Source organism: Lagenorhynchus albirostris, chromosome 8, assembly GCF_949774975.1.
Source record: "Lagenorhynchus albirostris chromosome 8, mLagAlb1.1, whole genome shotgun sequence".
NCBI lineage: Eukaryota > Metazoa > Chordata > Mammalia > Artiodactyla > Delphinidae > Lagenorhynchus > Lagenorhynchus albirostris.
In genome coordinates, this window is record NC_083102.1 from 46,190,476 (window position 1) to 46,204,317 (window position 13,842).

The 13,842-nt window shown below is 46.0% G+C and overlaps 1 protein-coding gene across 7 annotated transcripts in view; it reads right to left on the reverse strand.

Moving 5' to 3' along the window:
• WIPF3 (WAS/WASL interacting protein family member 3) overlaps positions 1–13,842 on the reverse strand; it is a 97,981-nt gene that overhangs the window by 30,289 nt on the left and 53,850 nt on the right. For all 7 annotated transcript variants that reach the window (XR_009541965.1, XR_009541963.1, XR_009541962.1 and 4 more), the window contains exons 3-5: positions 10,141–10,273; positions 7,872–8,003; positions 1,906–2,661 (exon numbers count right to left, since the gene is read on the reverse strand). Coding sequence is in view for 1 of the 7 variants with exons in the window: in XM_060156928.1 (XP_060012911.1) it covers positions 1,906–2,661; positions 7,872–8,003; positions 10,141–10,273 (1,021 nt within the window). In the remaining 6 variants the exon portion in view is untranslated. The remainder of the gene's footprint in view (positions 1–1,905; positions 2,662–7,871; positions 8,004–10,140; positions 10,274–13,842) is intronic.

Here is a 13,842-nt window from a genome sequence, read left to right on the forward strand (position 1 = left end):
AATTAGAAAAAAGCAAGGTTTAAGGGCATTAAAAAAGACTGGCCTAAGGTTACACAGGAGTGGGTGGGAAGGCAGGATTTGAATTCAGATCTCTCTGAATCTAAAGCATTGGTTTTTTCCACCACATCTTGAACATTTAAGAATCACAAGCGTCAGAAGGGGCTCATGAGTACTAATGCTGGACCTTATGGTGATTAGTCAGCTGAAAAGAGAATGATTAAAACCTTATCTCTTGTGACCAAAAGCCTTAAAAATATTCTTGCTTTTTGTATCAGGAATTCCCTTGCAGGAACTTGTCTTTAAAAAAAATAATCCAAAATGTAGACTACAATTGCTATAAATGTATTTCCTGCAATATTATTCATAATAACAAAAAATGGCATCAACTTAAATATCTAATGCTGGAAATATGGCATATATCAATGATCACATTAATATGCTTATAGATACATTTAACAATTTGACAAATATCTAATTATATCAAAATTGCTTTTTTTAATTTAATTTTTATTTTATATTAGAGTATAGTTGATTTACAATGTTGTGTTAGTTTCGTGTACAGCACAGTGATTCAGTTATACATTTACATATATCCCTTCTTTTTCAGATTTCCCATATAGGTTATTACAGAATATTGAGTAGAGTTCCCTGTGCTATACAGTAGATCCTTGTTGATTATCTATTTTATATATAGTTGTGTATTCAAAATTGCTTTTAATATAATACTAAATAAAAACAGAATAGAAAATAGTATATACAAAATAGTATTAATATTAACCCTGTAAATATGTAGATATATTCAGAAAAAAGAGAAAGGAAACTTACCCAAATATGACAGTTTTTATTTCTGAGTGATGTTATTATGCGTGATTTCAATTTTTTTCTATTTTCTCTACAATGAGCTTGTATTATTTTTAATTCAAGGGCATACATTTAAGAAACTTTCTGCATCAAAAGGTTTTCTGAAAAACCAAAGAGTATGTGTGTGTATGTATAACTGTGGATGTGTGTTGGGCTGTGTGTGTGGATGTGGGTGTTCATGAGTGTGTGCATATGTTTATGAGTGTGTGTGTGTGTACACGGGTGTGTGTGGATGTGTAGCGTGCTTTCCATTTAGAAGGACACCAAAGGTGATCGAAGCCTCATCATTTCATGGAAATCACAGTCATAGGGCCTGTATATTCAATCCAGAATGATCTCTGCTGAATACGTGAAAGGATTATTTTTAATGTTTGGCTGAAAACATGGACCCTCCGTTTTCCTGAGTCAGCTGGAGAACCTGCCCAAAATATGGCAAAATGCTAAGCTAATCTGCTGAGGGCCAGTGAAGATTCTGGCCAGGTGCCAGACTATAATAACTTAGGCAAAAATTAAACAGGAGAGCGGGTTCTGGAAACAACTGCACCCACAGACACCTCGACCCCTGGGAGTAGATTTGAAGTCTGAATGGTGATAGTAAAAATAAATAACCCTTCTCTGGATCTCACTGTTCCAACAACCGCATGAGGGGGAACCATTGCTATCCCCATTTCACAGGTGAGAAGGAAGCACAGAGAGGCTAAGTGATTGCCCTGGGTCACACAGCTAGTAATGGCGAGGTGATGAAGGCCAGAAGCCCCGGCGTGTTGTCTGCACGATCTCGGACAAGTCTCGCGACCTCCCTCACCCTTGGTTTCTTGTCTCTAACCTGAATACCTCCAGCATAAAGTCCCACACAACACGTTTTCATTGTGCTCCACAGGGGCACTGAACAGGTGTGTTCTAAAACAAAATCCCAAGAGTAAGACATCCCGAGGTGCTCCCAAGTGGCCCACAGTAGCAGGCCTCTGGCTGTGTCCCTAGCACCTCCCAACAGCCAGATGATCCTGTGGTACGGCCCCCCCGGACAAGAACAGGGGTGCTTACCGGGGCTTCGGCCGGGCCTCTTCTTCTGCGGGAACGTCTGAGACCCCGGAAGGGCAGGTGGCGCCGGCAAGGCCTGCGCGCTGGGCTCGGGGGGCTGGGCCTGGAAGCATGGGGACTTGGGGGGCCGTGGGGGTGGGACTTCACCGCTGTCGTTAGCGCCTGGCAAAGGGGGCGCAGGCAGAGAGGCTCTGGGGGTGCGTGGGGCGTAAGTGGGGAGCGGGGGCGGTGGGGGCGGCGGGAGCGGAGGGGCTGGAGGCTCCGGCACATCTTGGGCAGGGCTGGCAGCGTCCGCACTGAGCCCAGGGTACCCGCAAGGTGGGAGGAGAGGCAGCGGGGGCGGGACGGGCGGTAGGTGCAAGCGGGCTAGCTGAGGCCTCACCGCCTTGTCACTGGGAGCCAAGGGCGGGGGCGGCGGGGGTGGAGGCGGCGGTGCACAGGGCGGAGGGGGTGCGAGCACCGGAGCGCTCCCCTTGGCCGGTGGGCCAGGTGGGGACACCAGCGGGGCTTTGGCGGGGGAGGACGGGGGCAGGGCCGGGGGTAAGGGCGGGGGCAAGGGCGGGGGCAGGGCCGGGGGTAAGGGCGGGGGAGGTGGGGCGGGCATGCTGGGGCGAGGAAGGACCGTCCCGGCCACGCCATGCGCCTCGGAGGCGTCGCCTAGCCTGGGAGATGCAGGGGGGTTGAACGGGCCGCTGATAGTTTTGGTGGGAAGCCGGGGAGAAGGCGCTCGGGAGCCAGGGCCCTGCCCTGTCTTGCCGCCTGAAAGTGAAAGGAGTTCTGAGTTAGCTCAGTGGGTAGAATTGGGAGAAACGCAAGGGTGTGGGCGGCAGTGACGGACGCTGTCCAGCACGTCGGTGAACCGCCTGGTGGATGCTCTCTTCCCGAGGGTCCAGTGGAGGCCTCAGATGCAGCAGCTATCACACAAGAGGGCCAGCTGGACCAGCCCCAGGTCCTTGCCAGAATCAACGCGCTGTCCCCCTCCCGCCAGAGAAGCCCAGCTCAAGCCACCAGGTTGTCTGCTGTGTGGCGCCAGCCTTCCTGTTCCATTCTCCCTCCACTGTCATCTGCCCAGGGCTCCATGCCCCCAGCCCAGGACACAGGACTGCCCCGACCTCCTTCACCCTTCCTCATCTCAAGGCCGCCGGCGCACTCGTCCCCTGTTACCCACTAGGCCAGTCAGCCCACATCTGCGGGTGTACCACCCAAAAGCTCCTGACGAGGGAGGTTTTCCCCACTCCCAGTGCTTTGTGAACAAGGACTTTGTTTCTGCATCGAGAGCAGAAGATTCAAGGTTCCCTGAAAGGACGAGGTGATTTGGAAGTCAGTGGGAAGACACCCTGCCTTGGGGATCCAGGTCCAATGACCTTGAACCTTCCAGTTCCATGCACTCTGGAAGTTCAAAGCTCCCTTTCCCAAAGACTTGTGCCCATTTCTAAGGGGCTCTCTGTCTCCTGGTCACCTGGCTTCCTCACCCCATAGATCCTTTACCACATCAACTCCAACCTGAAATCCAATGCCTCTTGAACTCAACAGCAACAACGACTTGCTCACAGTAAGCATTTGTGTTTGGTGGACATTATGGGCGACTGGCGTGGAGGGTGCTCCCCTGTTGGGGCCTCCTCACTCTTTGCACACCTTTTCACCCAACTGCCACTTCTTACCCTTTTTTCCCCTCTGTCGCTCTGAGGAGAAAAAAGTTCCTCTCCCTGTTTACTGCACAGAAGTTCTGCAGTCGCTTAAATATGTCCTTGGAGTATCACCCTCCACTCAGGAGGCGTATTAAGACATTTCTTCTGAATAAATACACTGCTCTTCCTAAAAGGAATTTTGGAGAATACATGTTTCCTATTCCAGCACCCCTATATTTTATAATCTCCATGAAAACATGTGGAAAACACTTGAAAAAAATGTTTGCTTCTCACACCTCCAACTTCCTGGTGCCGCAGAATAGGAAACACAGCTTTCATGTCAGATTATAACGCCAGCAGCTGTTGATGGTTCTGAGCTTTTCAGCCCATGAGTCTCCAGCGTGTTTACCCAATCAGGTGCTAAATCATGCCTAAAAGTACTTGATGCCGCAAGTCAGGCCAATCAAGGCAAGATATGGAAGAGGCGATCCTGGGGCTGAAACTAAGTGAGCAGGACCGCGGTATCTGGCTTTCCAAACATGGCTATGATGTGACAGCCACCTGGACAATACGACTCAGGACAAGTCTCAACTGTGGAACGCTGTTCTTGAGGCAGGGTGGTGGTGTCATTATCCTCTGTTGCAATTTTCTTTGAGGTGGTCGTGGAGGAGATAATGTCTTTGCACCTATGCATCCACCCTGGCGGACTTGGTGCCACTGGAGGTCTAAGGCGGGCATTTCCAGAATGGCTGACTGACCATGACCAGGAGTGGAAGGTCCCCACCTGGCCTTTCCAGGGACAGGATCTACCACCTGCAACTCCAACGTGAGACATTTTATATAGGTGTCAGCCTCAGGGATTCCTGCATCCAAGGTCTCAAACCTGTTTCCACAGTACACAGAGAAGAAGATGGAGGATCCAGACTGCTCTCTAAACAAGGCAAGGCCTCCCTCTGTGCCCATCTGCCAGATGAACTTTAAAGGGATAACAAGTTTGAGGAACAGAATCAACCCCTTAAGTGTCTGGGAACACGACATATCTGAGATTCCAAAACCTTTTAAGTGGCCAACCTAATGAGAAATGGGGAAAGCCATTTTTTTTTTTATCATAATGTGAGCAGCAGAAACAAGGATAGCAGAAAACCTTGCCCAGCTTATGTTCCTGCCCGTTCCAGGATGAAGCAGAGAGCTGGGCAGCACGAATTGAAGGTGAGACCCACGGGAATCAGCATCAGTGCAGGTGAGGAAACCAGGCAGCAGAGAGGGCTCCAAGAGGGAGCAAGCACCGAGGGAAGGAAGGAAGGAGGCTTTCCTTCAGAACATGAATGCTAGCCCTAGAAATCCAATTAGAAACACAAGAGGAGACCATGAAGTGGGTGGGGAAAGACCAGCTCAAGAGCATCAAGGGGGCTTCACTGATGTGAAAGGAATCAGCTTTTAGAGCCTGGGGTTTATCAAAAGATGAACTATGGCTTCCTCTTTCCATCTGTCTACGTTTCCAAGAGAACTTGGATTGCATGGAAGTCTCATTACACATTCTATACAAGCCAGTGATGTTTACTCATCATATCTTATTTTAACGATCCCTCCCTTGGAGCTCTAAGCCGGGGCCACATTATGACTTTCGAAGACCCTGGGCGCTTTTGCCTCTGTGGGCCCCTTCCTCCTTAAAAAATGTTTTTAAAATTATGTTTCCTGACTGCTTTGGTATAAAGACAAATATAATCTTTGACCCTAAAAGTTCACGTTTTTTAAATTTTAAAAGAAATTCAAACATTTTCATGGGCCGCTAAAAGTACTGTGAGCACTAGACACTGATTTCTGGGCCTGATGGCTCTAAGTAACCACACTACCCACTCACACATTCCACTCAACAAATACTTACTGGGCACCCACTACGCACCAGGCCTTTGTAAGGCAGTGAACACAGCACAGCTCCTGCCTTCATGGAGCTTACATTTAGAGGGAGAAGACAGAAAATAAAGAAAGAAACCAGTTAATAAATAATATGTCAGATGGTGATAATATAAGAAAAATAAATCAAGGGAGAGGGAATATAGAATGAGAGGGTGGGACTCATTTTATCAATATATGAGATGATGAGTAAAAGCCTCCCTGATAGGTTGATCAGCTGCCACTTGAGCAGAGACTTGAAGGAAGGGAGACTGGGCCACGTGGACACCTTAGGAAGAGTGTTTCAGGCCATAGGAGCGGTCAGTGCAAAGGCCCTGTGGTAGCAGCATGCCTGGTATGTGCAAGAACAGCAAGGAGGGTGGTAGCAAAGACGATGAGACAGGCAGCAAGGGCCGAAGTCCTTTTCTCTGAATGACAAAGGGGTCCGTAGGAGAGTTCTGAGAGAGGAGAGCCATGGTCTGTCTTACTCTGACATGGCACCCAGCCCGTGTATCTACCTATTGGCTTGTCCTTGAGTTTCCATCCCGGAACAGGCATAATTAGTCACTTCATTATGGACTTTGTTGCCTCCAAAAAGGTCAATTCTTGTCTTTCACCTAGTGGCTCAAACATCTGGCACTTGTGTCCTATTGGAGACAAGTTAGAACACTGCTGACTTCCTTTGGCTGGTCCCTGTTAAAAGCTCACCGGCGGTTATTTCTCCTATCTTTATTTGTGTGAAGAGAGACCAGTGGAAGTTTTATACCCCAGAGAACTTTTTTTTTGGATCCAACTCAGGAATCTTGAAAAAGAAGCGGGCACTGAGGAATGCCAGCTCTCTTTATTCAGGAGGACTTCAGCACCTTCTTATCTGCCAAAGTCTCAGCAAAGATGAGGAAATGAAATGGCTCCGAAGGTTCAAACTGGACTTTATCAGTAAGTGACGGCAGCAAATGCACCCTGGAACATCTAACAGCCACAGAGGCCATTGAAGAGGTTAGTGAAGTCACATGGTAGAAGACTCTAGACCAGGAATGTTTGGGGCTTGATAGTCCCTGGACAAATGAAATTCTTGGATTTTGTTATATCTTTCTGACTAAAGAGCACAGTAATAGGAAAAACACTTTTTTTTTGCACATAATAATTATATATTTGCCCGATTTTAATTCAGTGCTTTCAAAACATCTGGTACCTGTTAAAACACAAATGACTGTGGTAGACTGGTTACAAAAATGGTCTCAATTAACCACGCATTCCTGATTCCACAGTCTTGGAAATGTGATTTTGCAGTTCCTTTCATCAGAGTTGAAGTCTCTTGCTCACCCTTGTCTCTGAGCTGGCCTGTGACTTGCTTCGGGCGACAGGCTGTGGTAGGAAGTGATGCTCTGCCAGTTCCAAGACTAAGCCAGGACTTCCCTGGTAGCGCAGTGGTTAAGAATCTGCCTGCCAATGCAGGGGACATGGGTTCGAGCCCTGGTCCGGGAAGATCCTACATGCCACGGAGCAACTAAGCCCATGCGCCACAACTACTGAGCCTGTGCTCTAGAGCCTGCAAGCCACAGCTACTGAGCCCGTATGCCCCAACTACTGAAGCCCGCGTGCCTAGAGCCCGTGCTCCACAACAAGAGAAGCCACCGCAATGAGAAGCCCGCGCACCACAATGAAGAGTAGCCCCTGCTCGCCGCAACTAGAGGAAGCCTGTGCGCAGCAAGGAAGACCCAACACAACCAAAAATAAAGAAAATAAATAAATTTATTAAAAAAAAAAGACTAAGCCTCAAGAGGCTTTACATACTCTGTCCTCTCCATCCTGCCATCACCATGAAGACAAACCTAAATAGTCTGCTAGATCCTGAGAGACCAGAGGGATCAGTCAGGCCAGTTGTCCCAGCAGGGGCACCAGAGACATAAGAAATATACGATTAGCAAAGCCACTGACGCAACCTGTAGATGCTAGCTGGGGCCCAGCTGAGGCCACCCTAATTGCCAACCCACCGAGCTGTAAGCTAAATAAATGGTTATTCAAGGCCTCTCAGGTTTAGGGTTTGTTACACAGCAACACCTAACAGATACAATGCTGGAGAACCATCACAACTCAGCATTGCCAGCGAGTCCACAGTGATGTCACTAAGATCTTCTATTGTGATTTACATCCATACTTTGCAGTGTGGGCCACGATCTCACCGTTGCTAAAGACTCTACACTATGGCAACTCATTCTTCAGTGATTACAGTGGGATGATTTAAACAGGATGAGGATTTCAAAGATCCCTTAAAAACAATTCTGTGTTTTGGAAACTTCCAGTGCTCAGGCTTCCAAATATGTGATCTCCTACCATATAACTGTTTACTCTCAACATGTCACTTACTGGCAGGTGAGGATTGTCCTGTTGGTTCTACACGGTAAGGAGACAAGGGTCACAGGGTAGCCAGTCTGAACTCTTCCTTACCTGCTGCATCCCTCTGGCCTGCTGGTCGTAACACTGGAAAGCCACCAGCAAACAGATCTCCCAGGGCTGGGGGCGTGCTCCCGCCTCGAGAGTTTGCAGGACCTCCTCCTTCTTTGTTGGTTCCTTTAGAACCTTTAGAGAGAAGAGGCGAGTAGATGAGGACCTGTGAGCAGAGCTGAGTGGCCAACTCTCACCCTGACTGTGGTCTAACACTGCCTATGGCAGCCGTCCTGTTCTCACCACCAGTGTTACCCTTCTACCCAGTACCTTTCTCAAGAACCCCCTGCCTTGATACCCTATAGACTCATGTGCCCAGGCCTGTCTGCCACCCTCTCCAAGCTACCAAAGAACCATCAGTAGTGACCACTCTGAAAAGGGATAAAAAAAAAAAAAAAGCATCCTTATACTGCCATTTAGTAGATGCCAATGGGGGAACTGGTAGTACCTTTCAAATTAGAAAACCCAGACACTGTATGTATAGAGCTGACCCCATTTTCACTTGACTGCTTTTGTGGGAGGACTAGACCAAGAAAACCCACAGATTTAATTCAGGCAGTAATTTTAACTTCTTGTCCACAGAGCCTGGCCCAGGACTTGCAAGCAGGAAGTGAAGGTCTGCAGTGATTTCTGCTTTGGCATTTTCCTTCTCTGTCTCCCCAGCTCCCACTCCCCGCGCCCCATGTTCTTCCCTGCACCGGTTCTTTTTCTATGGAAGAGAAAGCTCATGAGCCCCTGAGGAGAGGTGTCACTAATTCCAGCCTTCCAGATGTATGTGATTACATAAAATGAGAAGACAGCTTACAAGAATTCCTGGCAGAAAATGTTCACAGCCTGAAGCTAATATGCACAGAGAAATCAGGGCACAGTGCCCACTCGTGGATGAATGTGGCCAGATTATTCCAAGTATTAACATTATACATTACCTCTTCACTAGAATGATAAAGAAATGAGTGTTCCAATAAAATGGATTTATCTGTTAATTGGGCTTAACTAATTAGATAGTGGGTCTAGCCAGAAACTAATTTTTATTATAATCAATGTTGAAAATATGTCTTAAAATAATTTGTCTATCCATGTGCATTAACATATATAATTACAGATATTAGATACAATTATATCTTAGGACTATCTTTGAGAATTACCATCAGGCATCATAGCAAAATATATGGAGACATAATAATACCTTACATTGAAAAATATTTCCGCATATATTATTTCAGCCTTCAACAATCTTGACAAAAAAAGAGAGCAGGTATTATTATCTCCCCATTTTGCAGATGAGCAAACTAAGCCTCAGAGAGCTTCCCTGATTTGCCCAGTAGCAGAATCAGAACTCAACACGGTCATCTGACCCAGGCACAGGGCTCCTTTTACACCATCACACTCTAGAAGTCACAGAAACATACAGTCATATGATCCTGTGAGAGAATTCAGCAGAAATATTTTTCCTTGTGAAAAACAAAAACTTTGCCAGGCTCTGTGGACATCTGTGTGCATTTGTTAATGTTGAGACTTGAATTTTTCTCTCATTCAATTTGAGGACTATGTTGACACAGGGTAAATGATCTTTAAATGTTGTCTCACGGTGGATAAACACAAAGTGGTACATCCATACAAGCAACTCTTCTTCAACAATAAAAAGGAGTAAAGTACGGATACATTCTATAGCATGGATGAGCCTTGAAAACATTATGGGAAGTAAAAGGAGCCAGTCACAAAAGGCCACGTATCGTAAGACTCCATTTGTATGAAATAGCGGAAGCGGCAAATCCATAGTGACAGAAAGTAGACTTGGTGGTTGCCAGGGATTCGGGGAGATAGAGGGACTAGGGAGGGATTGCTAATAGGTATGGGTTTCTTTTTGGGGTGGTGGAAATGTTCTGGAACTAGACAGGGGTGATGGATGCAACAACATTCTGAATGTATATGGATAAATGCTACTGAATTGGACACTTTAAAATGGTTAAAATGGTGAGTTTTATATTATGTGTATTTTATCACAACTAAAAAATTATCTTACCGTGAAGTTTTTTTTTTAAGCATTTGAAAAGTGATGGTAGACATGCTGCTATACACCCTCTGCAGACCTGGAAGGGTAGCTCTGATTCCCTCGCCCATGTGAATTGTACACTGAGCAGGTCTGAGATGGCCTGATGTGTGTCCTGGGTAGCATTTGTGGCTCCTGCCCTGAGCAAGCCAGGCGTGTCTGGCTGAGCCTCACGTGGCCTGCCCTTGGCTCTCAGCCGCCCTGGCCCACGTGCTCACTTACTCTCGATTTGCGGGGCACTGCGGTCATTGATCTGCGTGACTTTTCGTAGGCGAGTTCCTTGCTGGATATCAGCCAACAGTGCACTCCGACCTTTGGGATCTGTCTTTCTCAAGCTGGAAGCATCTGTACTTACCTGTAAAGGATTAAGAGGGATCTGATTATAATCATAACATTTGCAGACATTTGCAAGACAAGCCGTATGTCCTATTCGAGGTAAGTTTCTCCTCCCATACTTTTCTGCCTTTCCTGTTTGCCCTCCTCTGCACCACTCCCAAGGCCCATCTCACCAATGCAGTTACCTATGGGTCTCAGGTTTTGAGGGAAACTTACCTCCTGCCCTGCTCACATCCCTCTCCTGGGGGACCTAGAATGGACTCTTTCTTGTGATCGAACTCCCATAAGTCTTAAGAAGCCCTAATGCAAAGCCCCTCTTTCTCCTCCTACGTGGGCCCCACCCACTTATCTGGGCTTCTGTCTGTGTGTTCCTGACTCCAGCTTCCAGGTTCTGAATAATTACGCTGCCTGGTGTCCCCAGGTCCCTCCCGGACCAAATCCAGAAAGCAAGAAGTACAGGGGATTGCAATGAAGGTTTAGCGACTGCCTTCTCTTCTGTGTCTGGGTGCGTTATGTTAATCCTCACAAAACCTTGTGAGTTTGCCCTCATTTTACAGATGAGAAAACAGACTATGAAATCTCTTCAAGGTCACAGGGCTAGCTTCAAACCCAGATCTGCTGAATTCCAAAGGCCACGTGCTTTTTATCTTGAAGCATTACAGCCATCAAGGGCACGGTGCTGTGGTTAGCATAATTGTTCTCTAGACTGCTAAAATGCTTTGTAAATATGTTCACGAGAAGAACCTTTGTCCTATCTCTGCAAGTAGCACCGAGGTCCAGCTGTTTCACTTCCACTATAGCTTGTGCTGACACGGCAGGGTCTCCATGGGCTATTAGAACTAGGGAGCACCAGAAAGAACATATACTGGTTGGTGGCAAATAAGGGAAGGGTGTGGTCGCACTGGAAGACACAGCCAGGAGGACCCTCTGCAGTTAGTAGTATTATACCACGTGACCTGAGAGCCAATTAAACATTTCTCGAAGTAAGAAGTACTTTTTAGTACATGGGGAATACCATGTTTTTGGTTTTCATCTTAAACATTTCCACTTCGGTGGTGTTTTCTGACCCCCAACATAAATAAGGCCACCCAGGGTTCTCTCTTATGGCACTATATTCTTTTTTCCTCTGTAAGTTTTATCACAGTGTATATATTTATATTTATCTTTCCTTGTGGAAAATTTCCAGTTGTGGGTATGAGTTGAAGGTTCACCACTCTCACAGGCAGGAAAGAGATCTTGTTCGTTTTGTTCACCAGTACATCTCCAGAGAGTAAAACTTGGCCCCAGATAGTCTCAAAAGCTATTTATTGTATGAATGAATGAGTGAATGAATGAATGAGTATGAATGACTAGACCCAGGATACACTGGCCTTGCCCTCAAGGGCATATGCATCTACCAGGGAGACAGGACACCCGTGCAAGGGGTTAAGCCACCATACAACGCAGCATATGACTGACCACCCATGTGAGTCTCACAGAGAGGAAGACCCCGAGAGTTCAGGCTGCGAGGAAGACAGGAGACCTTACTTAGATGGTCCTTGAAGGACAGATAGGATTTACAAGCTCTTGCTATAGCCATTTTCTCCATACGGCCATTTGTCAGAAAAGGACAAACCAGGTTTGCCAACTAGACAGTCAGAGACTCTCCAGTGTCACAGACTGGAAATGAAGGCAATTGTGGTTTTAGCTAAAAGGTGCTGGGTCCACATTTTCACCGGCCGACTCTACTGCACTGGTGATGCATCTTACACAGGTTTTGTAGGGCATAAGCTTCAAAGTGAGTTTCTTGTTGCCTGGAAACATGCTTTTTGACCCCTTGAGAGGGGCTCACAGATGATGGTCAATAACAGAGCTGTAAGCCAGGGGCCCCAACCCTAACGATATATGTTTTTTAGGACATGTACAGCGGGGTATTTTCCACACAATATGATTTTTTAAATCTCTCTCTATAAACAATTAGCCAGTAAGTCATTTTAAACTGCAAAATTTTAAGATTTTTAAAGTCTCCTCTCATATTTACAAACAATTAGTAATAAGAATAAAGGGCCAACAGAAATACCATGACCCTAGCCAAGAGACTATGAGAATTTTTGTAAAAATGTGGCATTATAATCTCAGGCATGTATTACGGTCAGGGATTAGGGGGTGAAAGTGCTTTGTAATTTTCTTCCTAGTTACAAGAAAAACAACACAATGAATTGCATTCTTCTGTTTAAAGAAGCAACTGGAACCCTATCTCTAACAACCCCTGAGTAGGAGTGGTGGTGTTCGTCTCATCTACTTTAGATTTTTAAATTTATTACCAAAATGCACCCCCCCACGCCCTGACCTCGTCCATCCCAAGCTTTTTAGGTGAGGGCTATGAAGAACATTGTGTATCCTTGGAATAATGATTTTAATTTGAGTTCCTACTTGGCACAAGCCTCAATACATTCCTGACAATTCCACATGACAGACTTGTTGATAAATATCTTCCAAATCAGCAGGAGGATATGGCAAGTCCCGTCATGTTTATGTTTTGCAGTTCAACTAGCTGGGCTAAATTTAACATTCCTTCTTTGACTTCTCTGCTTTTTTTCCTGTGCCACTGTCTGCCCTGATGATTTTCCACCAGAGGGCTCTCCCTCACCTGATATTAGTATGGTATCCTTCAGTCCTCTCCTGTGAGGTAGGAAAGAGCGAATAACTTCATGGCTAAGGGGACTACAGCTTAATTGGTTTTGTACAAAAGGACATCTAAGGACATATTCATTTGCACATTGAAGACCATATTTACCGTGACAGTTGTTTCTACTCCATCTTCAATATTTATTAACAATTCATCTGCAATTTGCTTTCTTAAAAATCTACAAGCCTAAGAAGTCTTGTTACCGTGGTTACAGTAGACAGAAACAGGAAAGAGAAGATTTTCAAATATTCACTGGGTCTTTTATTCTATGTAAATCCTGATTATTGGCAACTTCACTAAAAATATAATAGAGAGAGACAGTCACTCCTGAACACTTTTCCCATGGCAAACATACCCACCAAACACGCCTCCCTGTCCCCCTACGTACAAAACAAAAAACTAAAACATCATTTCGAAGTTTGGTCCTGTTCTTTCTTAACATTGTTATCGAGTGTGACAATTTGCTGAGTTCCACACAAAGCTTTTGTTGACTCGGTTCTTCTAAAACAAGCTTCCAGTGGAACAGCCTGGATCCTAAAAAGAGGCAAAATAGTAGAAGAGTAATGCAAATTAGCCCATCGCCGGCCAAATACAGGCTGAAAAACGGAAGTGAACCAGGAATATTAGAAACAGTGCTAACTGGGCCAAGGGTGATGAGGTGTCTGTCCTCCTGTCTTGATAAATTATAAAAGCTCTGGCATATCCATGTGTCGTTCCAACAAATGAGTTGATCAGGTTTCAGTACAGTTTGGGGGAGGGGGATGGCAGTCCAGCCCAAATGGAATGAAATGCATGTCCTCCTGCTATTTAGTGACCCTGCCACCCTATGCCATTACTACATCTGTCTGAGTGATCCTGGTTTCTGTGAGAAACCCTCATCAAAATCTAGGGGTTTGATCCAAATCTAGCAGGTTGTTTGT